This window comes from Dunckerocampus dactyliophorus, chromosome 3 (genome assembly GCF_027744805.1).
Source record: "Dunckerocampus dactyliophorus isolate RoL2022-P2 chromosome 3, RoL_Ddac_1.1, whole genome shotgun sequence".
NCBI lineage: Eukaryota > Metazoa > Chordata > Actinopteri > Syngnathiformes > Syngnathidae > Dunckerocampus > Dunckerocampus dactyliophorus.
The window spans coordinates 24,174,209-24,199,621 of NC_072821.1; the positions used below are offsets into that span (position 1 = coordinate 24,174,209).

A 25,413-nucleotide genomic window follows, 5' to 3' on the forward strand; every position below is an offset into this window, starting at 1 on the left:
GCGATGCCCGTGCATGTGAGCCCTAATTTGCATAGGTCACCGCCTATTATTTCCCATACAAGGTAAAAAATGTGCCGTGCGCAACAGGCAGCTGGAGGCGGAGATGGCAATGCGCAAGGGCAAGACTGAGAAGCAGCTGGACAACAAACGAAAGAAAAACTTCAATTCTACTGAAATAGAGGTGCTTTTACAAGGAGTGAGCGAACACAAGACCACCTTATTTTCACGTGTATCCACCGGTCATCAGGCCATCCAAAAAGAGTCGGCATGGAGCACCATTGCAGGCAACATAAATGCCGTTTCCACGGAGAAACGCACCACCGCAGAGGTTAAAAAGAAGTGTTTTGACTTAAAATAGACAAAAAAAAAAGATTGGACTGCACCGGAGGGATCTGGAGGAAACGGGAGGCGGGCCATCAATCAAAAACCATTTCGGAAACTCTAGAAAATATTTACACAATCATGATGGAAAAATAAAGTCAAAATACATAGTTTGTGTGTGACTATTTATTTTTTCTGTGGTTACATTTGATAAGACGCTGCCTAATTAATACAGCAGCCCCGTGCTCTGGCTCAAGACGTGGCTGGGGGCGCATGTCGTTATCTGGGGGTGCTACGTGCGCAATAGGCACACCACGTTTCATTGCGATGTTATTCTGATGATCCTGAACACCTGCAAGAACAGAGAGGGAAGCCTGAAGCCTGAAGCAGGACATCAAATGTTCGTCGCTTTCAGCAAATAAATCTACATGGTCCCTTTACATTCTCTCTCTGCGCAGCACACGTCCAGCCAGCTACTTTTTTTTTTTTTGATGAATTGGGATTTGAATATATATTTATCGATGGAGTATATTTTAGTTGTTTTGATGATAAATAATTGTTGGGATATTTTATTTGCACTACATTTTTTGGGATCAGGTTGCAAAATCCATCATGAGGGCGATTGCGCATTGAAAGTGCAAGCTTTGCTTGTGCGTAAGAGTCCTCCTGAGCGTTCGTAGAATTTGTTCTTAGATCTAAGAACTGTGAGTTAAGAACACGTTTCATGAATGCCAAAAATCTTCGTAAGAAGGCTTTAAGAACAGATTTGTGCGTAAGAACGTTTCGTGAATGAGGCCCATTGTCCTGAGTAGCGTAGACAGCAATGCATAAGAGACTCAGATGACCTGGCACTGCCTTACTTAACTGCTGGGGCACTCACAGAGCAGATGGTGAGGGTTCATTTATGTCAAAATGATTATGGCTGAGTGTTTGAGTGTTGAAGCACATCCCATGTTTACACTTGCACAATTAAACATGTCTGAAAAGCAGTAGGAAGAAGCAGAGCATATTTAATCCTAGCCCTTTTCCGTATCTCAGCAGTTAATGATTTGAAGTCTGATGAAGTCTGTTCACTTCCTGTGTTTAATATGGGTAAACTAAGTTACCAATTTCTAATAGGGGAAGAAAGAAAAAAATAATTTGTGATTGTAAAGTTAATACACCCCCGCCCCCGGTGAGTTTTCTGAACTGACAGCCTCTTGGCTGTTCCGTAAAACATATTCAAACAAATGCAGCCATGAACTCAAAGACCAGCCAAAAAAGTGACATATTCACAACAATAACACAATAGCAACATTCACTGATATTGTGTTGTGATGATTGTAATAAAACACACACACATACACAAGAAATTGGCCACAAGTATGTTTTTTTGACTCTCAGTAAATGACACTGACAGCTATTTGCACACTGCAAAATAAATGACCAGTGAGCAGCAGTCCCTGTTATCTATCCCTGGCATGGAACCCCATACTATTATTCTAAGATTCCTAGAATAGATATCGTAAAAAAAATATGGATTTACGTACCGAAACTGACAGATCGACCGCGCGATAAGCTAGAAAGACGAGTGACAGCGATCCATGTTTAACTAGAAATTCACGTCGAGAACACTTTCCGGCAACCACTGGCAGCAAACACATTCATGAATGCACACAAAGAAAGTGACATATTCGCAACAATAACGCAATAATAACATTTACTGATATTGTGTTGTGACGAGTATGATAGGTTTTACTGGCAGTGATAGCCACTGACAGCTATGACCGTAAGACTAATGACCGCAATTGTTTAGCTAGCAATTTGGCATGAATACCCCAAAGATGATCCTTTGGATTTATTGTTTTATGCAACAACAGATTAGCATGCACATTAGCCGCCTAGTGCGTCACAACCAAGCCACTTATGAATCAACACTGCATTAGCCCAGCATTTGGCTGTCTACTACAGAGAATATTAGTAGAAGGAATGTGGACTGACTTACAGCCACCTTGGCACGCTTTTCAAACATCTTTTGGATTTTTGTCTTCTTATTTTCATCTGCGGGGCAGTATCAAACCATTTGTCCCTCGAAGTATGCAGACGCATCTAACGAGGTCAATGGCGTCTTTTGGAAATGTGAACAAGCTTAGTCCATCTCCTCGGGTTTTCGAGCAAAACCCTCCACACAGCGAGCTAGCATAATATAAAAAAAATCTAACAAACAGAAATTCATCCAGAACTGGACCAAAACAATGGAGTGGGTGGGAAATTCTCGAATAAACGTCACTTGGTTCCCAGTCCCAGAAGAAGTGACAAAAACTGTATAACACTGGAAATACATTTCAACATTTGAGCACACATCTAACACAGGAAACATCCCTTTCAATGTTATTTTTCACAAGATTAACGTGTTTTGGTGTCATGAGCGCTTTAAAACATTGCTTGTCATGTTGCATGTTAATGTTAACTCATGTGTCCTGATGGGAGGTAGTCCAGTCTGGAGACGTTATCAATGTGTTTCCTGTCTTATGAGGAATATTGAAGGAGAATGACTAACATGTGAACGTGGACCTGCTAGGTCTCATCAGCCTGGCACGGAGGTTTGCATTGGATTTCTTTGCCCCACACTCCTCTCCTAATGCTTTTACTGTAGTCTAAAATGGCCTCCTGTCTTGGTTGAATTGAGGAAGAAGACACCATTTGATCTGTATTTTTCCATGGGGAAAATAGTAGTTCATAAAATGCATCATTTATCATGAGTGAGAAAGACAAAACAGATGACTTCTTAAAAGTTGCTTTGTAAAATAGTAAGCAGGAAATGAATTTTTTGCCATAGAAAAAATGTCGATAAAAAATACCACCTTTTTTTCCTCGCTAATTCACACAAAACACTTAGCTACAGGATATTAACGCCATGAGGAATTAATGGCTTTCTCACTGCTTGGCTGGTATATTACTCAATGACTGAATAGCCTCAGTATTAACAAAAAGAGGCTCTCAGCACCATCAAGACACAGTCAAAAGTCATTTCACACATGTGATTGCTGACACGCATTCTGGGAGGAAAGTGCACCAGCAAAAATTGAGCTTTAAGTGAAATGGAATGAGAAGGGATATGACATGTGAGGTTGCTTTTTGCTCCGAGCAGACAGGTGATATACAGCCTGAGAGAGTACAGCATGTGCTTAATGTCAAAATGTGATGGATGCAGGTCAAAGGTCACATGACTAAGTGTTCCAAGATCAAAGGACTGGAAACTATATATACTATTACATATGTTATATTATTATACATATTTATCGTGGGTAATTGATTCCCGGACCCGGCTGTGATCAGTGAATTTCTGCGAAGTCGGATTCCTTATTTATAAATGGAATATTTTCATAGTTAGAGCTTGAAAACCTGTTTACGACCTTCTAAATACGTTTTTTACCATTTGTGCCCTCAAACATGAAAAATAAAACCCCTATACACACACATATATACTCGTATGACCCAATATAGTAGACATAATAACAGGGATAACATGATTAATTACATTTTTCAATTTATTTATGATGAGTGGTATTGGCCTGGGGTGCCTTATTAAGCGGAAAAGTCAGGACAATCCCAAGGTTCCTTGACTGTCAGGGGGCCCAAAAATAGGTAATTACTAATAAAATTAGTAATTAATTAATAAATAAGGGGGGATGGGGGGGGCAACGGGATTTTTTTCATGCGACCCAGAATTCCTAGCTGCACCCCTGCTATTGGCTGTATTATATAAAAAAGGACCCATAAAAATCACCTTCATGTAGACAAAATCATATTTGACTTACTTTCTGAAGACAGCATATATCACTCCTGAAACTTCCAGAGGATGAAACGCCTTTTTTAAGGAGACTTTGACGAACCCAGCGTCTTCCACCGCTTCCATCACTTTTTCACACAGAGCCATGTAGGTTTGGATTGTTTTTCTCCCTTAATCATAAATAGTTTCATTTCAAAAACTGCATTTTGTGTTCAGTTGTGTTGTCATTGACTGGTTTTTCAAATTCATGATCTGAAACATTTAAGTGTGACAAACACGGCAAAAATCAGGAAGGGGGCAAACACTTTTTCACACCACTGTATGTCGTAGTCTTAATGAAAGGTAAATTCATAGTATTATATGTGGGTCAATACATGGGTAAGTTATTGTTTGCGATGTATTCCTTACGGGCAAACAATTATCCACGCTATCATACAACACATTTGACATAGTCATCCTCAAAGTCATATAACAGAGGTAGTTTTTCACGCTTTTTCTTTTATAGTGTTCATTATGTTTGCTTTTCTTTTTTGTTTTTTGTCTTTTTCTTTGAATAGTTTTAATATTCAATGTATTTCCAGGTTTTTTACATTTATTTCTTTTTATTTCTATCGCAGTTAAAATGTCGCAGTCATGAAGCTGATAATTAAAATTATGAAGTTGATTTTCATTTATTGTGCGATTATTTATTAAGCCTCTTCTGAAGAAGAGCAGTCTTGATGCCACAGTACTGAACAACTATCGGCCCATATCAATCAAACATGCCATTCTTGGGAAAAGTCTTAGAAAAGGTTGTATACCAACAGCTTACTGACTTTTTTATCTCTAACAATGTGTTTGATACTTTCCAATCAGGCTTTATCCCCCACCACAGCACTGAGGCTGCTCTGATCAAGGTGACAAATGATATCCGTCTGAACACAGTTTTAGTTCTTCTAGACCTGAGCGCTGCCTTTGACACATTTGACTACTTATTACAGAGGTTAGAAAACTAGGTGGGAATCTCTGGTACTGCTGTAAACTGGTTCAAGTCCTATCTGGAGGACAGGAAGTACTTTGTTGGAATTGCTAACAGTGTCTCAGACCAATTGGCTATGACCTGTGGGGTTCCCCAGGGGTCAATCCTATTGTTCAATCTGTACATGCTGCATTTAGGCCAGCTAATACGCAGCTGCTATGTGTCCTGCCACACCTATGCAGACAAGGCTCAGATCTCCGTGTCACTGACGGCAGTCGAGCATGGTCATGCAGATTTATTTTGTCAATGCAACAGATTAGTGTGTGGATGCAAAACAACTTTCTCCAGGTAAACTCAGACACAACTGAAATCATTCTCTTTGGCCCACAGAAACAAAGAGAAAGTGCTATTAGCCACCTTGATACTTTTTTCTCTGAAAACTAATCATCAGATTAGAAATCTAGGGGTAATAATGGACTCAGACCTGAACTTTAACAGCCACATTAAACCAATGACATTATCGGCTTTTTACCACCTAAAAAACACTGTCAAAATCAAGGGAGTAGTGTTTAAGCCAAATTTAGAGAGACCAATCCATGCCTTTGTCACCTGCAGGCTGGGCTATTGTAACGGCCTTCTCACTGGGCTCTGTAAACGAGCTGCAAAACAGCTGCAGTACTCCCAGAATGTTGCTATCCGAGTCCTGACTAGAACCAGGAAACATGACCATATTAGTCCAGTACTCAGGTCTCTGCACTGGCTTCCTGTCACTCAGAGAATAGATTTTAAAACAGCTCATTGTGTACATTGTGTACAAGTCCTTTCATAGTCTTGCGCCGAAGTACATCTCTGACATGTTAGAGCCATATAAACCATCTCAGGCTCTGAGAAGCTCAGGGAGTGGTCTCCTTCGGGTGCCCAGAGTCAGGACTAAACACGGTGAGGCTGCATTTCAGTTTTATGCTGCCAAAATCTGCAAGAGTCTTCCAGAAGATGTGCGACCATCCTCAAATTTGGCAATTTACAAGCAATACAAATCCCTAATGCGATCCAAACATATTGCAACTTGCATAACATAATCCACCATGTCCAGAAAGGAGTAGGAAGAAGCAAAGCTTGTCTGATCCTACCTGTTTCCCATAAAGTGTCTGATAATGGTGCTTCAGTAGTTATTTGTTAGAGTCGTCCCTCGCCACATCGTGGTTCAAATTTTGCTGCCTCACTCTATCCCGTTTTTTTCAAACATATAGTCATAAATTATGCATTAAAATGGCTAAATGAACTAAAATACAAATAAAAGACGATCCAAGGTGTACCCCGCCTGTCACCCGAAGTCAGCTTGGATAGGCTCCAGCATCCCCTTGCGACCCTAATCAGGAGAAGCGGCATAGAAAATGGATGGATGGATGTAGTATTTTACATTGGTCACTAGGTATCAGTGATTGTTCGGGGAGACAAGCAGGTTTAAATGACCTCACAACAGGCACAATAACAACAACAATAATAACCCACAACAAGCTAAAACTCAAGTCTGAACCTCCGATGTCACTTCCTCTCCGCCACCCATTCAGCTCTCCTGCTTGCACAAGAACACATTTATTGCGACACACACAAGCAGCAGTTTTATTTATTTAACACCATAACATTGTACTGTACTATTTTTTGAACTGGCTCATATTAGTAAATGGTTTGTGTTCTTTACTCAGTCCGTTGTCATGCTCGGTTGAGGAGGAAGTGGTGGATCCCAAGATGCAAACACTATGGCCACTAACTTGAGCAGATAAAGTTTCTTTTAATTTCCAACCAAAAAAATATATATTTTATATATATATAATAAAAGGCAACGGTGCAGGAACTAAAAAGAGTGCCGTGAAAAACCGGTCCAAAAGGTGAATGAATAACTGAAGGCACTCCAGCGGGTGATCAAGACCTCACAGAACATTGTTGGGGCAGCCCTCCCCTCACTGCAAGACATTTATAAATCTAGAGTCCTATGAAGAACACACAACCTCATCAAGGACAGCACACATCCACAACACTCATTATTCACACTCCTACCGTCAGGCAGACGCTACAGGAGTTTGAAGTCCAGGACCACAAGGCTGGCAAACAGCTTTTACCCACAGGCCATCAGGCTTCTCAACGAAGCACTCACACACGCCACACGCAACACACACACACACTCATAACACTTTATTTATTTATTTATTTGTATTATTTACAGTATTTGTATTAATGTCTCTTCTGTTGTTGTTGCTTAATTTATTGGTACATATGTTTCTTATGTTCTTATTCTTTTTCTTGTGTTTTCTTTCTTTTCTTGGGAGAATGAACAGAATAAGAATTTCATTGCATAGTATAACTGCCTGTTTTACTATGCATATGACAATAAAACTCTTGAATCTTGAATCTTGAAAGGCAAACGGGTACAAAGTGAGCCAGGCAACCTACTAGACCACAGGATAGCAAAAGGTAACAATAATTCAGGAACAATAGCTGACGCATATGGCATGGAGTAGCAAGACAAGACATTAATTGAGCACAGTCCTGCAGTAGCTGAGGTGATTAGTAGGGGAGCTGATGAGCGACAAGCTGCATGAGACCAGTTGAACTGCCGAGCTCAGAAAGTGCCAGATTTTGATATGACAAATCAAAAAGAAAGGAGGACCGTAGGAAAAAAACAAAACATACTAAATAAAAATGAACACATACGAAATGATCTGAAATACCAAAAGCAAAGAGAGAAACATTTTAGTAGGGCACCCAAATGATTAAAAGATTTAATCACAAATTAATTAATCATGATTATTCACCATTTGCAGCTATGTCTGAAATGTGCCCATATTTACTGTATTTTATTAAAAGAAAGATAAAGAAGACATGATTATAGTCAAACCTGTCTTAGCGGCCACCTTTATAGAACGGTCACTTGCCTATAGCAGCCGCTGAAAAATCCCCCGCAGCAAATTTACATGTTATAGACCCTGTGTATAGCAGTCACCTGTCCAATGCAGCCAGCGGCCACCCATTTTGTCTCCCTTGGTCAATATCTGACCGCATATAGCGGCCAAATTACCGACTCAAGTACAAGCTTCATGCACGAAAAAAAGTTTCGTTTTTCAATCAAGCCGTCGTGTGTAGACTTTAATTAGTGAGTCCTAGCTCAGTCACAATCATTCACAAGATCCACACAAACTGTCAGTTGTTCCACATAAAAAAGCCGTCTTCTTTTGAGCTTGCTATTTCCTGGTCAAACATGTAACTTTAAGAGCATTTGCACCAAAACATTACCGCAAAGTAGGCTGGGAACAGGACGTGCTCCCAGCGACGCTACAATACAAAAAAACATATGCTGGCATGCATGCGGCAGCGGGAGCAAAACTGAGTTCGGTGGTACTTAATTGAAGTATTTTAGAATGTACTCACATTATTTTTTATCAATCCTCATCCACAAATCCATCAAAGTCCTCATCTTCTGTATTCGACACAAACAAAGCCGTCTTCTTTTCCGTTCGCTACTAGTCTGTTAACTTGTCAGTGTTATTCAGCTCGTAAGCAAAGAAGGAAACTTCTCCTGTTGCTTCTGCCAACTTTATTTATTGAACGCGGCCACGAGAGAGCACAGAGAGCACACAGAACACAAACACACGTCTCGTCTCTCCTTCCTACTTGCCCCCAAGCCAAAGGTTAAACAAGCCCCACTACATAGCTGTCCAGGCAATGCCTGTAACAAGTGACACCGTTTATTTCCTGGTGTGAGACAATGTGCACTGGTCAATACTGTAATGCCGCTTGTTGTGGGGAAGGAGAGACTCACGTCGCCGATGCACTTTAATGGCTTTATTAACAGCGGAGAACACTGCAGGACTTTACATCCACGCCAACATAAACACACTTCCCAACTCTCTCGAAACTCACAGCTAGCACTGAGCCTAGCTCTCCTGCTCGGGACGCCCACCGTCACTTCCTGTCACTTCCTGATGAACTAAAGCTGTAATGACACTCTGCCGTATAAAAAGTAAAATATTAAAAACAAGCGTAAGACATTACTAGCACAGCTTTGTTCTGTGGGTCGTGGATAATAACAAGCCTACTGTAGAAGTGCTGTACAACTTTTATTCACAGTCCCACAGTGCCCTCTACTGGTCAACATTATTAGTATTTTTTCCCCCTTTTTTTTCTTTTTTTTCCCCTCTACTGGTCAACATTCAAACTGGACGCCAACCTGTCTATAGAGGCCCCCTGTCTACAGCGGCCACTTTTGCAGACTCCCTCTAGTGGCCGCTATAGACAAGTTTGTATATTTGTATGTACTGTATGTACTGTATGTCCGTGCATGCACCTCGAGAGTGCGAAAGTACTCTTCCCATGGACATTTTTGCGGGTTGAAGATACACATATGCTGTTGGAATTGCGCTGCTATTGTTGCGTTCAGTCAGAATAAAGTTATAAAGCAGCGTCAGACTAGTTTTTACTGTTGTGCATGTGTACAAATGCTCTATATTTATTTTTCCCCGAATGTTATATTTTTCCTTTCTTGTGGAGTAAACGGTTATACATTAATAGATAGCCTGTTGTAGTTTTCTTTGTTCATAGTTTTGGGGGTTTGGAATTATACCAGATCTGTGAATTTCAATAATTGCGATTCATTGAACAAATGATTTGTGTGCTCTCTATAACCAATAGTATTTATTATCATAACTGAGACCTTTTCTGTTGTACGGTTAGTGAGTGAAGTGTACTTTTGTAGTTATTGCCCATATCTCTGTATGGTATGTATGGTAACACCACAGAACACTATAGGGTATGTAGTGTTTTTTTATGGTGCAGGATCTGTGATCCTTTATTCAGCATTAAGATATTGCTTGTAACTTGTTGTATATACTTCATGTGAGATTTCCAGCTCATTTTGTCATCTATTATGACTCCTAAAAAATGTGTTTTCTCTTACCATGTCAGTGTCTACACCATTTATTTGTAATTGTGCTTGTGTATCTATTTTACTTTTTCCGAATAACAATATTTTCTTTTTACATTGATTCAAGGATAGCCTTTTTCTGCCAAACAATCTTTTTAATTTGTTTATTTTTGCTGTGATAGTTTTCATGAAATGTTTATTTTGTGGCATTACAGATGTCGTTTAGGTATAGGTTGATCGGTTTTAGACCCAGACCTAACCCCCTAGGGTACACTGCAAGATAAATATAGGCATGCCATTGTTCCTATGTTTTACGTCTGCCTTTATTGGCACTACGGATTGAAGGTCTTAAGAAACAAGGGGAACAAGAGTAGCTTGACATGCAAAAGAAGGTCAATTGGCTGGACATGGACCAGAGATGCTACTGTCAGCTTGTGGAAAATGAAATGTATTTATGTGTTTCTGTACCAATATTTGTGCGATACATCCTTTCAGTGACATAGAAAATCCACAATAAGCTTTCTAGAAAAATAGTTTACATTCTTATTCATTATTTTTGTTGTTGTTGGCCTACTTGTTGGCCAGTAAGTTAGGAATTGACTCAAGTGCAATATATGAACATGTTTTACGGCTAGAAACCTAGCGAGCACAATGAGTACTGTGCTCAAGAAATACAATATTTCTGTGGTAGCTTGTCTGTAATGAAATCTGGGTTGGCAGTGAAACCTCAAAGACTGAATGACAAAATGTTTTGCAGCAGTGTCTAATACTAACGTGACTCATACTGCCTCTCTGTGCCAAGGGCTGATTGTATTAAATCTGCAATTCCACTGCCAAAGTGCTGTTATTCACAGAGGAGACAAAGAGCAAATTCTGTTTGTTAATTTACATATAATATAAATATTTTATTTTCTATAGCCTCTTTGTCCAATCAGTAGGAGTCCATAAATTATTTCTACATAAGAAATCGCTTGGACATTAATTTTGTTGCTCTATAGTAAAATGTTCACATTCTGCAACTCACTGAACTACTGTATACACTAGGTCCCCAACTTACGAACACCTGACTTGCGAACATTCAGAGATACGAACGCAGATACGAAGCTGACTGGTCTATATTTCCATGTATTTTAGTAACTCCATATTTATACTGCTACATGCTTGGCCAGTAGAGGGCACTGTGACACTGCTAATGGGACCAACAGGTCGAGGAAGACTACACTACACTACACTACAGGAGAGAGTGTAAAGGAGAAATGGAAAGCTAAATTGTAGCTGTACGATGCAACCCGGACAGAGCGTGTGATTAAAGTTTATGAAGAGTTAATAGGCCTGCTTAATTGTACACCACCCACAGAACACTACCTCTTTTAGAAGAGTCTAATGACGACGACGATTTGTCCTTTTTTCAATAACTCCTCCTCCTTCTTCACCACGACGACGTATGCTCGACCACTCCTCTACAAAGGTAAATAACATTTATCATTACGTATTATTATATCATTTTTATTATTATTGTTGTTTTCATTAATGATCCTCGTTTAATATTACTACTACATCCAAACTCATATTTACATACATACGCATATACTGTATATGTATACACGTACATGTAGTACCTATATCATTGGTAATATTACCTTTTCCCTGACTTAAGAACAATTTGACCTGCGAACGGTCGTCTGCAACCAATTGTGTTCGTAAGTTGGGGACCTAGTGTATACTACTTTTTAAAATTCACCCGACATATGAGGTGTACTTTCACAAAGTATCGGCACTGGATCAGTATTGCTGATACCAGGCTGAATTTTATCATTGGTAATATTACCTTTTGTTGGACTTACGAACAAATCGACTTGCGAACGGTCGTCTGGAACCAATTGTGTTCGTAAGTTGGGGCCCTAGTGTACTATTTCCTAATATAATATAATTTAAAATACAGTAATCTCTCGTTTATCACATTAATTGGTTCCAGACCCGAAGTGAGTGGTAAGTGAATTTCCTCGAAGTAGGATTCCTTCTTTATAAATGGAATGTTTTCTGAATTAGAGCAAAGAAAACCTATTTACGGCCTTCTAAATACGTACATTATTAGAGCTCTCTGGACATAAAATAACACTCCTATTGTCACCTTTACGCTCATATTACCCACTATAGTAGACATAATATAAGTAAATGAGCCATTTAAGACACGTGCTCGTGTGTGTTGCAATAAATGTGTTCCGAACGTGAGGACAGGAAGTGACGTCGGGAGTTCAAACTTGAGTTTTAGCTGGATTACGGCCGCAACATTAACTTGTGTCATAATTATGATTATGTTATTATTATTGTGCCTGTTGTGAGATAATTCAAACTTGCAATAAAAGCCTGTTGCGATCAAGTCAAATTCACAAGAAATTGTCATAATTGCCACAGCAAAACCAGCAGCCTTACAGAACACAGGGAATATACACAAACAAAAAATATTTTACAGTATTTTAATCACATACATTCCACACAATTGAAGCAGAAATTGATAACTCATACACACTTGTGGCGATGATGGAATGCCGTTACAATGGTGTTTGCAAGTAAAAAATTAAGTCACTTACACAACGTTACTTGCACAATAGCCCCTTTCAGCGCTTGCTGCAGGTGGCTGAGTCTGCATTGTTTGTGGTGAATTACAGCCAATCTTTCTTAGGTAGATGCTCACCGTTTTCTGTGCAAGTGAAAAACTTAACGCCAAGTGTAACACGATCATGACAGTTGACTACGGAATTAGGCGGCGGTAACTATATCTCAGTGCCACTACTAGCACTGAAAAGAGGAAGCAATATCTATGTGGTTTTACGGTCTGGGTACTACGACTTACGTCTAACCAGTATCGGTATGTATCCCTCCCATTAAGTTAAAAATACGGCAATCTCGGTGTGCCAACAAAAATGCTTGAAAAGGTTCTGAAAGTGTGTTTACATTGGTGTTTCTTGACATCCTTATTGTGTACCTATGACTCCATGTGTGCTGGTGAGCAGAAATGACAAAAAGTTAGAGTCAAAGGCAGGCCACATCATTATAGAATGTTTGTGTCAAGCTGTCACTTGGTGGCATTGCTTTATTCCTCACAGTGCACCACTGTTATTGATTTCTGGATTTCTGAGTCGCAGTCCTTAGAAAAGTGGCCAGGGTTCTTTGGTGGTCAACTCTTACAATTTGAATTGGGAGCTCTATTTTTTTCTACATGACAATAGTAAAACCTCACAAGGACTGTGACTGCAGATGAAAAACTGTGGTTGAATTTTACAATGTCACGATGGAAAAATAGCAATGCTAGTTTGACAGTGAATATCTGTTTAAATTACGGATGCTTCATATTTTCTTTTTAGCAATATACAGAATCCCGATATTGTCATCTTTGCAGAATTCTTATAATTAGCTACATTGGAGGGTTTTCGAGCATGATTGGCCTTTTTAAGGTAATGCCACAGCATCTCAATAGGATTCAGGTCAGGACTTTGACTAGGCCGCTCCAAAGTCTTCATTTTGTTTTTCTTCAGCCATTCAGAGGTGGACTTGCTTGGTGTGTTTTGAAACATTGTCTTGCTGCAGAACCCAAGTTTGTTTCAGCTTGATGTCACGAACAGATGGCCCAACATTGTCCTTCAGGATTCTATTCTATTCATCACAGCAAGTTTTCCAGGTCCTGAATCAACAAAACAGCCCTAGACCATCACACTACCACCACCATATTTTACTGTTTGTATGATGTTCTCTTTCTGAAATGTGGCTCCACAGAGTATTTTTCAAAGGTCTTGGGGATCATCAAGATGTTTTCTGGCAAAATTTAGACGAGCCTTAATGTTCTTTTTGCTGAGCAGTGTGTTTTTTCTTTTTGTTCAGCAGTGTTTTTTGTCACGGAACTCTGCCATGCAGGCCGTTTTTGCCCAGTGTCTTTCTTATGGTGGAGTCATGAACACTGACCTTAACTGAGGGAAGTGAGGCTGGCAGCGCTTTGGATGTTTTTGTGGGGTCTTTTGTGACCTCTTGGATGAGTTGTCACTGCGCTCTTAATAATTTTGGTAATTTTGGTTGGCAGGCCACTCCTGGGACGCTTCACAAATAAGAATCCAAATGTGTTGGATGATGAGCTCCACTGCAATTTGTGTGCATGTACATACAAGATGAATTAAACCATTACCATTACCAATTAAATAATGCTGGTAACAATACAATTTGGAAAGCTGCACATTTCTATGTGTATAAGACCCAAGTGCAACGTATGAAACTCTGGACTCATACAATCAGTGAAATTATTAAACTGGGCTTATTCAGCATGTCACACATGAACGCAACATGAACAAAATGTATTCGATTAGAAGGATTAAATAATAACCAGCGCTTTCATTGCAAATTGCATAGTTACAATTCAAAGGCCACACTTGGAAATAATCCCAGACAGCAGACTTAAGCCTTTGGCTGCAATAATTACATATGTGGGGTGCGCCACACGACACACATACGTCTGCAAGTGCGACGTACGAAAAATTTACATTTTGCCCAAACCTGACACCAGCAAAACGTACGAAAGACACACGTTGCTCAAACAGATGACGCACAAAGACGCACAAAGTGCATACGTTTGCCTTGCAACCTGAAAAAAACGTAGGCGCCCGTAGAGTTTGTTTGACAATGCAAAGAACCTCTGCTGCAAGTCTACGGCCAGTCTACGGTACATCACACATGCACCCTCCATGTGTTTCTTGCATTTTTTTAATGTAAATTGGCCGTAGGAGCCCGTACAACTGGTTGTGACCTTGGCTTTACGAAGCTAGCAAGATTGTTGCTCTGTTGAGCATGTAATCACTTGCACACCAATATCATTATTGGCAGAAAAAAAATGATACTGATATGAGCCAATATATAATCTTTATGCCAATATCAGCCCATAATGCCCTAATTTAACCTATGTTACTTAAATCCTGAATTCATTATTGTTTAAATCATAATGCTCCATGTCCAATATACTGTATATTTTTTCTCCCTTTTTTCTGATAACAAGTAAAATGTAATCCCGTAATGCTACCTAAAGGTCAGCCTCGTGGGCAGACACACACTTCAGTGGGTGGACTTTGATCTGGCAATGAAGGATAAGCTGCTCTAGTGCTGGAGGGGTTGTTCTGTAGACTGAGTCCAATGGAAGCAACAAAGGAGAAGCAACTCCCCTTTGTTGAGTTGCCCTGCTGCCAAAGATGGAGTCACTGTGAAGGCTGAGGATGAGACTGTGCACGGGACAGACCACTGTTAGATTTTGGCTGGACGTTGGCGCTTGATGCTGGATAAGGAACTGATACTGGGGAATACTGGGGGCCAGCAGTGTATGGACCAAGCCGAGGAGCTGGCGCTGAGCATGTTGATAAGTGTTTGCGCCCCGGCTGTTGGTATTGTTCTGTTGTTTACTGCTTAAACACATCAAAGCTTGTATGTTATGCCTTCCTACATGCAAAAGAAATCAAACCAAGGCCAGGCTGTCTCCAAACTCCTTGCTTCAGAGGAGCTCTAAATGTGTTTAGTAAGAGAAATGTAAAGTCCTACTTGACTGAAGTCTATCATTATTCTTAAAAAACAGTGTTTAGACTGTCCCTTTAGGTAGATAAAGTGGATATCGATGGCTACTGCTGGGTTACAATTCTACAGTATAGTTTTGTTGATTTTACTGTTTAGATTTTGCACTGTTTGGCTGTGTGGTAGTTTCTCAAGTTTTCCCACATTCTCAAGCTTGCTTAACAGAACCCCCAGTTGCTCATGATGCTTCATTTACATGAACACATAAATCGTTACCAACATAGTTGGTCCTCCATTAGGAATGGATAATAATACTCATTATAATAATACTGAGCCTGTTGCTTTGTGGAGCATGGCTCATTTTGGCATATTGGCATACAAATGAGATATCGGATCATATCGGTATTATTTTTTGGTCAATAATGATAACGTGAGTGAGAACTTGTCAAACTGCACCATGCTCCGCAGAGCAACAAGCTCAGTATTTTGTGCGAGGGGGCCATATGCGCAAAGAATGCACATTTCTGTTGTGACATGTGCAGGCAGCGTCAAGTCAGTCCGAGGCGCTGTCACCAATTAAAAGAATAAAATCACAAAAGTCACATCCCCTGTTGCCATTTGCTGTTAGTGTAGTGGTCCATGCTGTCCCCTGTCAAGGCAGACCATGTGGGTTCAAACCCTACCCTAACCAAGACGAGGCTGTGGGGTGGGGTGGTTCCAGTCTGAACCAAAATGTCCAGGGCTGAATTTTTGTCCCCTGGACTGTACCCACGCTGCCTGCACAGATGTCATGCGAGTCAACCACTCGACCAGGGCTTTTCGACTGGTTGGTCGGGACCCAAAATTGAGTTGTGGACAAAGAGTAAAAAGTACAATCAAATATGTTATGTAATTTTCTGATAGCCTGAAGTCTATTTTGGATGAAGTCAGTTGAGAACACCCTGCACCAAGACCATCAGTATATTATTTTCTAATCTATTTCTCTACAAATCTGAGTATAGTGTATAGTGTTTTTTTTTTATAGATTTTTTTGCCTCTTTGTAAATAGGTAGGTTTTCCTTCGAACAATGAACTTTAAAATATTGACTTCTGTAACTGCTGTAGCATGGAATTGACTCGTGATTAATCCAACATCGATCTGACTCAAATCCATACGAGTACATTGAAGTACAGTATACCTACAAGAGTAAATTGATTTTCAGTTCAATAGTCTGGATTAATGTGTTTAAATGTCTGGTTTAAACCACTAATTCTAGCAATTTTTTTTCTGTAGTACATGTAAACTGTTATTAAACTGGAAATATATTATTCATCTTATATATCATTAAGCTGTTTCGAACATGCTTAAAAGGGACTGAGTTCGTCAGATTCCTCCAGCTGCCTAGAGGGCGCCAGCATCTGAAGGCAATGTAAACATTATATCCCACCTTTTCTTGCTTTGAGTACATAAACTACGGCAACGTAACACACGCACCAGTTATGTTTGTTGTCAGCTAATAATAGAGATGTGGCTAAGTTTAGCGACTGAAAATCAATGAACGTATAATCTATCGTAACAACACAATGACCGCAAGCTGTCGATCGCTTCTCTGAAACTGCTTTTGTGTGTGAACGTCAGCCATCTTATTTGGGCCGAGCCACAATTTTTGTGAACTCTAACTGTAATTTTGTAACATATAGACACTTTTTGTACAACTTCTGTACTTTTAAACCACTGTGGGTAGCGTGTTCACCAGTAGTCATGTCCTTACATTTTTTTTGTTGAAAAAAAAATTTAATCTTGAGCCAGTTACAATTAATCCCTCACATTAAAGAATATTATGTGTTAACACTTGCAGAATTCAACATGTCCAGAAAAGTGGGAAGAAGCAGACCTAACAGTACAACCTTCTCTGCTCTCCATAGCTCAGCTAGTATACTACTCACAAGAAGTTAGGGATATTTCAGATACATTTCGGGATGAACCGTATAACCTTTACAGGTGAACTTAATTTGAGCTTCTCTAATTTTAAATACACACGTCAAACATGTTCAGTAATTAACACACTTAATGCACAACTTGCTGTTTGCTAACATAACAGTTGTGCCTATCCCTAACTTTTTGTGAGTAGTATAATAATACTTTGGTCACTGTCTGTGTTTAACATGTTTACCTGTTGCCATATTAGGGAGAAAAAGAAAAGAATAAAGAATTTTAAATTAGTTTATTTTTAAAATAACTGATTTTTTTTCTGAAAGACAGGAGTATATACATATATTTCAGTTTACAAAGAGGGGAAAAAAATAAGACAAGGACTCTGTCATACAGTAACCGAAGGCAATAATCTGTGATAATTCCCATGTGACTGAGAGACAGATGGTGTAGTTCATGTGTGTTGCACTATTATATTTTTTTAAGTGGAAAGAACAACATATAAATATGAAAATGTTTCTTTACTTCCAGGTCCACACATATACAGTGCTCCGGGACTAACACGTTTGGACATATACAGCTCAGAGTACTGCATTTTGCATAATGCGCTGTGACAGACAGGCTCTAGAGGATCTCATTTTCACTCAGAGAATGTCCAGGGGCTTAACTACATCACATTTTGTGACAGCTGCCAGTTGTACATGTCCTCATATGGTGGTCCCTCTGTAGGAGCGAGAAGAGGTGCAACTGTGTGGAATTGATACTCGGCCAGCATTGCCTCAATGGATCACAAAACTGTTGCTATGCCAGCTCATTAGTTCAGGTCTCTTTGCATGTGGTACATGTATACTTAACAGAAATATTCCTGGCTTATATTTTGAAGCACAGGATATATGATTTTCTATATGCAAACAAAAGACAAGGCACTGATGGTCTAGTCAAGGTTGACTCTCCTGACATCATTTGTAGATGGCATTGCTTCAGTCCTCGCTCAGTGAGGCCTTTCGCTTGAAGTCAGTTGACACAGACTCCGGCTCCCCACGATCCTGAATAGGATAAGCCAGAGTGACCAAATGTCCCGTTTTCACATCCTGTCTTGGCCATCCTGTTTTTTTTTTAGAAAGTGATGACAATTCTGTGATTTTCGTTGTTTTTCATTGGGCCATTAAATTGAGCGAGATAGGGCCACTCTGCTGGATGTGACGTAATTCCTGAGGGGGTGCCATATGAGCTGTTTTTTTAATTAGTGTTGCCAAAAAGCCAAAGAAAAAGCGAAATATAGAATCTTCTTATGATTGCCGAGTTGAATTCTCGTAAAATCGTAAAACGTCACGCAGAACAGTGGTTCATAATCCCAAATTCTTGTCACTTTAGAGGGCACGTTTTTCCCGAAAAAATTTTCAGAACTTAAACATTTGTACACCACAAATATTATCAGCAAAATGTTCATATAATCAGACTATGCAATAAGGCGGCACTGATGAAACATGATTCATAGTACAGCGGAAGGAAATTGGGCGAATGAAATCCCAGAAATTGGACATACAGTATCTGGGAAAAACATGCCGACACGGAAAACAAACTCTCCCTGTCAATTAAAACGGATCATTACAATCTTTGTAAAGACAGATTTTTTTTTTTGTTTAAATAGCTCTTGTGCTCATTAAATTAGTGCAAGTGGTCAGAATGTTGTGGCCAGTCATCCATTCATTCACTATGCAGAGTGGAGATGACTACATATTTACTCGCTCTGAAACACATTTAGGCATGCTCCTGCTACCCGATGTTCTGCTGATTCAGTATATTGTATCAAAGTCTAAAAATCGGGGCTCATAGTTGCATATTTAAAAGAATAAATTATTGTTTTTCCAAATCCAAACCACCTCTTTTATATAGCTTTTTGTTTTTGGTCACTGAAACTATCCTCAGTGGCTGAATGAATAATAACTGCTCTCAGATGGGTTCTGCTGGATAGGAATAAAGAATAAATCAAGACGAAATTGCTGCAAAGAATTGCAAATAAATGTTACTGAACTCGTGAAATTTACGAAATGTTCTCTTCAGGCTGCTCACAGCACACTGGCTCGAATAGCATTTTCCTTTACTAAATAAAGCAACCATGGTAATAGTTTCTTTAACCTTTTGTTTTTGGCTAACATAAAAATAGACATTTGTTGAATGAGTTTCAAAATTAGCTTTTCTTCTAATAAAAGGTTATGATGGGATTTTAGAAGCTTCAGTGACCTGCATAAAAGTACTTCCCCTACCGAAAAGAGGGCACTCCAGGTACTCTTAAATCCAGTCTGATAATGACAGGGATTTCTACAGAAAATCTCTGGCTCTGCCACTGCCCATGGCTGCTGCTGAGCATACATTTTTACATAGAATGTCTTTCTTTTTGTTATAAATAGCCTATTTTAATACAAAATCAAACAAATTTGTGTTAATAAATAATTGAAAATGATGCGATAGAAGACCTATACTGCCACCTGTTAATAAAGTCACACGCTTCATTGGCACAATCCAAATGAGCTGAGGCGAGCGAGCTTTGAACACTAGGAAGACCGTCAACATTGACGGACTTGTTGGCTCAGAATGGCTGCTAAGAAAAAATGATACAAGTGTGGAAGTATTTTGAAAAGGTTAAAGATGTCTCCAAGAAAAATGCAACTCGTGTCAGCAGTTTCTTACATATCACATGACAGCGATCAACGTGCCGTATCATTTAAAATGGGTTACGCCAACTTCATTTTATATGCTGACTGAATTTTATGACAAGAAATTAGGCTGATAAATGAGAGTTTTGGCAAGTTGTTGTTTCTCAAGCCATGTTGTTCCTATTCTATGTGTACTTTGCTGATGTGTGATATGCCAACGTGCAGAACGCCACCATGTTTTGGTTTTGTTCACCTTGCTTCCTGTGTCACTAAATACATAAAAATTGCAGTTTTTGCATACCTACCATGTTTAGTGTTTTAGCCTTTTTCTTCGTGGTGGAAAAAGTAGCAAGTGAGATTTGTTTATTTGTAGGGATCCCCGTGCTCTAAAAAAAAAACAATGTTGGCGATTTGTCAACTATGGACGAAATCTAACAAATCAGATTTGACTATGAAAAATATTCAAAGACAGCCCTAAATTTAGGTCTTACACCAAAACTGGACTTACATCACAGTCTAGGAATGGAACCTTTACATAACCCAAGGACCTGTACTCATAAAATGAAAATAATGCAAGACTCCAGCCACCAATTTCATCATTTCCTCTTTTTTTTTCAGAACAAGAGCTTGAAGAATAAACTCTTGTCAGGAAACAAACTTTGTGATGCTCATGCCGAAGAGGTAAGTGCATGCACATCTAAGAAACATAAAAAACGTGAAACCTAAGGTAATGTTGACAGTGCTGCATTTAACAATTTGCATGCTATGCATATCCATTTAAATATTAACCTCTTTTATGATTTTTGATGTGAAGCCAAATATAATTTGTCAGTTACATTTCCCAAAGAGCATAGTGATTATGTCTTCCACGTTTTTGCGAGTGACGCAATTTACTTTCGATTAGTGTGCCAATCCCCTGCTGGTTGCAGGACTGTGTTGACTGCTTTGTAAACAGTATGGTGTGTCTTGTGTGAGCTGCACTTACTTACCAAGCTGAGTCTGAAGGTGAACAGCACATTGGAGGACCTGTCTGACCTGGGATGTGCTACTGTGACACTTTGGATGATAACGGATGACATACAGTATTGTACCTCGTTGCCATACTCACTGTTAATGCCTTGCAAGACTAATTTGATCGAATTGTCAAAGCCTGTGTGGGGTTGTTTCACTTAATGGTTTTATTTCACTCGGTTGTTGTTTGTCAGCAGTGGTTTTGATATAAAATAGTTGTTTAACCATTCAATACATACCTTGATTACAATAAGGCACATACCTGTGAAGAATTTCCACTTTTGCAACTTTATATGGCTAAAAGGCCTTGATTTCATATTAAAGTCTGCATTCTATCTCCTGATAGCCAGTTTATCCATGATATAAGGGCATTGGATCCTGCGCGTGTGCCGATGGTGCCATTTAGTTATGCGTTCAGTAGATTTCATGCTAGTGATTCCAATTCCAATGTGATTGACAATACAGGGACCTCTCTGGTCAATAAGGAAACCAAAAGACACTGATAGAAACACATGAGCCTCTTTCCGACTTCAACTCCTCAAGCTGAGCAATTCTGAAATGCATCCAACAAACATGTATCTTATCCAAGACCTAATCACGTTTGTAAACTTGAGGATCTGGCAATGGCCCTTGAGACAAGAGCTGGAAAGAGAACAAAGACTATAAGGCCGTAATTTAAGCTTTCAGTTTGTCAGTCAGTACAGAGCCAAAGATTTCTTCGCGAGGGAAAATGATTTAACATACTTGATTCAAATGAGTTGTGGCGGAGAAAGTCACACCGAGTAACCTACAGTAGGAAGCTCTTTAACACAAGAAATATAGCAGTGTGTATTAAGTCAACTTTAGGCATACAGGGTACATGGGGGGGAAAAGGAACACAGACCCACATTTGCTTTTATGTCCAAAAATGAGACGCGTTAAAAGAAAAACTTTTAAAAAACCCCAAACTTGTTTGCCCTTGTTTAAAAAGTCCAATAAGCTTGAAAGGTACTAAGCCATACAGTAGTACATGCAAGTGGTTCCTTTGACTAACTTAGCACTCAACCTTAGTTCAACCTTTAAATGAGCCCTTCAAAAAAATGTTTGCCAGAATGTTATAATCTGCACTCAAAGCATAAACTTTTCTCCTAAGAGCTCTGGCTAAGTGTAAAAAAACAAAGCTTTTGATAAAATCTTAAATCAGAGCTTTGAAGTCTTAGCCAACAGCCAAAATGAGGCTACATCGTTTTTTGAAGGCCTTAGATAAACTTTCCAAGCACAAGCTCTTTTGTTATATGCGATACGTTTGAGATGTGTGCATTGTCACGACCTGGCTCTAAGGCAGCGACAACAAAGGAGAGCGACCGGCCCTGGCCAAACAATGCCACACATTTATTAACAAATGAGTAAGATATACGGTGGATGTTGAGGGACTGTCTTGGCTGACACGTCTCTTCAACATTGCGTGGAAGTCGGGAACAGCACCTCTGGATTGGCAGACTGGGGTGGTGGTCTCCCTTTTCAAGAAGCCTGACGGGAGGGTGCGTTCCAACTACAGGGGTATCACACTCCTCTGCCTCCCTGGGAAAGTCTATTCCAGGCTGCTGGAGAGAAGGGTATGACCGTTAGTCGAACCTCGGCTACAGGAGGTGGAATGTGGTTTTCGACCCGGTCACGTAATACTGGACGAGCTCTACACCCTGAAAGGGTACTGGAGGGTACTTGGGACTTTGCCCAACCGCTCTACATGTGTTTTGTGAATGTGGAAAAGGCATTCGACCGTGTCCCTCGCGGTGTCCTGTGGGGGGTGCTCTGGGAGAACGGGATTGACGGCATGCTACTACATGCCATTCGGTCCTTGTACAACCAGAGCATGGGGCCTGGTTCGCATTACCAGCAGTAAGGCTGCCCTTTGTCACCAGTTCTGTTCATAATTTTCATGAACAGAATTTCTAGGCGCAGCCAAGGTATCGAGGGAGTCCAGTTTGGGGGCCTTAGGAGCTCGTCTCTGGTATTCGCAGACAATGTGGTCCTGATGGCCTCATTTGGCTGTGACCTTTACTGGGGCGGTTTGAAGCTGAATGTGAAGCTTCTAGGATGAGACTCATCACCTCCAAATCTGAGGCCATGGTTCTCAGTCGGAAAAGGGTGGTTGCACCCTCTGTGTTATGAGTGAGGTCTTGCCCCAGGTGGAGGAGTTCAAGTATCTCGGTGTCTTGTTCACGAGTGAGGAAAGGTTGGAGCGTGAGGTCGACAGGTGGATCGGCGCAGCGTCTATAGTAATGCAGTTGCTGTACCAGAACATTGTGGTAAAGAGAGAGCTGAGCCGGAAGGCAAAGCTCTTTTACCGGTCAATCTATGTTCCAACCCTCACCTGTGGTTATAGGGTGAGGAGCTTCGGGACGAACTCAGAGTAGAGTCGCTGCGCCTTCACATCGCGAGGATCCAGCTGAGGTGGCTCGGGCATCTAGTCCGTCTCTGGACGTCTCTCTGATGAGGTGTTCTGGGCATGCCCAGACGGGAGACACGTTGGAGGGATTATGTCTCACAGCTGGCCTGGGAACACCTTGGTGTCCTCCCGGTGGAACTGGAAGAAGTGGCCGTGGACCGGGAAGTCTGGACTTCCCTACTAAGACTGCTGCCCCCGTGACCCTGACCCAGATAAGCGGAAGAAAATGGATTGATGGATGGAGTAAGATATAGAGCTTCATCAAAAGGACACACTCTGTCCGTCTGTCTCCCCCTGTGTGTGATGAGACTGAGGCTTTTAAGCTCCCAAGGTTGCACCCAGGCCCAGGTGTAGGGATTTCACCTTATTTCGACTGCTCCAGGTCCTGCTGTAAGCTGCAGAGAGAGCAGCAACAACAAAAACTGGTGGCAGGGCCCATCACACTCTACCCTTGAAAAAAATAAATAAATGTTTTCCCAACAGAAAATGTTTACAATTTGAGGCCAACTCAAACCATGTATGTTAAACCTGTAAAGTAAATTCAGCTATAATACCAATTAAAATACATGGTAATGGTAATGGTTTAATTTTATTTGAACATGCATACAAGTTACAATAGAATACATCAAATAGTTCAATTTGCAGTTCCACATGTCCAAAAGGAGTAGGAAGAAGCAAAGCTTATTTAATCCTACCCCCCGTCCATTTCACATCAATTGCAACACATTTATTCACCTCCTGTATTCCCATGTAGTCTTTACTTGTTGATACATGGGAAAATGATACAATTGAAATGATAAGGTAACAATGTAGCAATATAATTGTCAAGGTTTTTCTTCAATCATAAATAATAATCACATAATTAGTATATTAGTAAATAAATAATGATCAGTTTAAATAGACGTAACTGAACATAGTTGTTATAATAGGTGAGTACTGACAATGAACTGAATGAATGAAGAATGAAGAGTAGAGTGTTATAGTGATGAGACATAGCGTGTTTTACACAGTGCTTCAAAACTCTGTAAAATAGCTGGATTAGCTTAGTTTAGTTTTAGAGTTTCAACGTTTTTTCGTCGCCGTAGCCGATGTTTCCGGTTGCCGCCTCAACATGTTTAGTTCAGGAGGTGGCTGGTTAATGTTTGTGAGGACATGCCGCTATGAATGAGCGGTGCGCTGGGGAAATATTTCCCCACACTAACGTTCTTTCTCCTCACCGTCACAGCATTTCAATCACACTGTACATTTCCGCGAGGTTCCGCATTTAACAGTAGATTACGTTTTTATTGGCCAATTCCACGATTCAGTCCATGATTCCGTTAACGTGGGATTCCGTGATTCCGTTCATAGGGCCTGAAACTGGCAACCCCTGGAGATGGTGGACTGTCAGCCCACCAATGGAACACCAATATGAAGTTAAACCTTCAAGATTAAACACTCTTATTGCACAACATAATCATCAAACTTACTTATTCATATAACTCACACAGAGCAATGAAGAACTTGATGGTGCGCTCGTAATTGTGACTGTTAGGCGCTAATTGTTTTTTTATTTTTATTCACGTACCCCCAATGACAATTACCCATGGGGGTGCGCGTGCCCCACTTTGGGAACATAGGGAATAGACTAGACTTTCAGCCGATGACAGTACAGAATATGGCTTTGCCCATTAGTACACATTGCAGCAACAACGTGCGATTGTCATCTGACCATTGTCTCATCTCAGCAACACACTCAAGTAGAAAAATGTGTCAGGATCACATTCACGAAACTGTGAAATAAAACATAAATTACTGACATCAAAATTATAGAGTAACGTAGTTTATACTCTTCCAATTCATTTTCATGTCGTAATTTTTCAACAGCCATTTTGTCACTCCATTTCCAACAAAAC

At 40.1% G+C, this 25,413-nt stretch overlaps 1 protein-coding gene across 2 annotated transcripts in view; it reads left to right on the forward strand.

Annotated features, from left to right (window-relative positions):
* luzp2 (leucine zipper protein 2) overlaps positions 1 to 25,413 on the forward strand; it is a 220,883-nt gene that overhangs the window by 142,137 nt on the left and 53,333 nt on the right. For both annotated transcript variants that reach the window (XM_054771019.1, XM_054771018.1), the window contains exon 6: positions 20,698 to 20,760. In XM_054771019.1, coding sequence (XP_054626994.1) covers positions 20,698 to 20,760 — 63 coding nt within the window. The remainder of the gene's footprint in view (positions 1 to 20,697; positions 20,761 to 25,413) is intronic.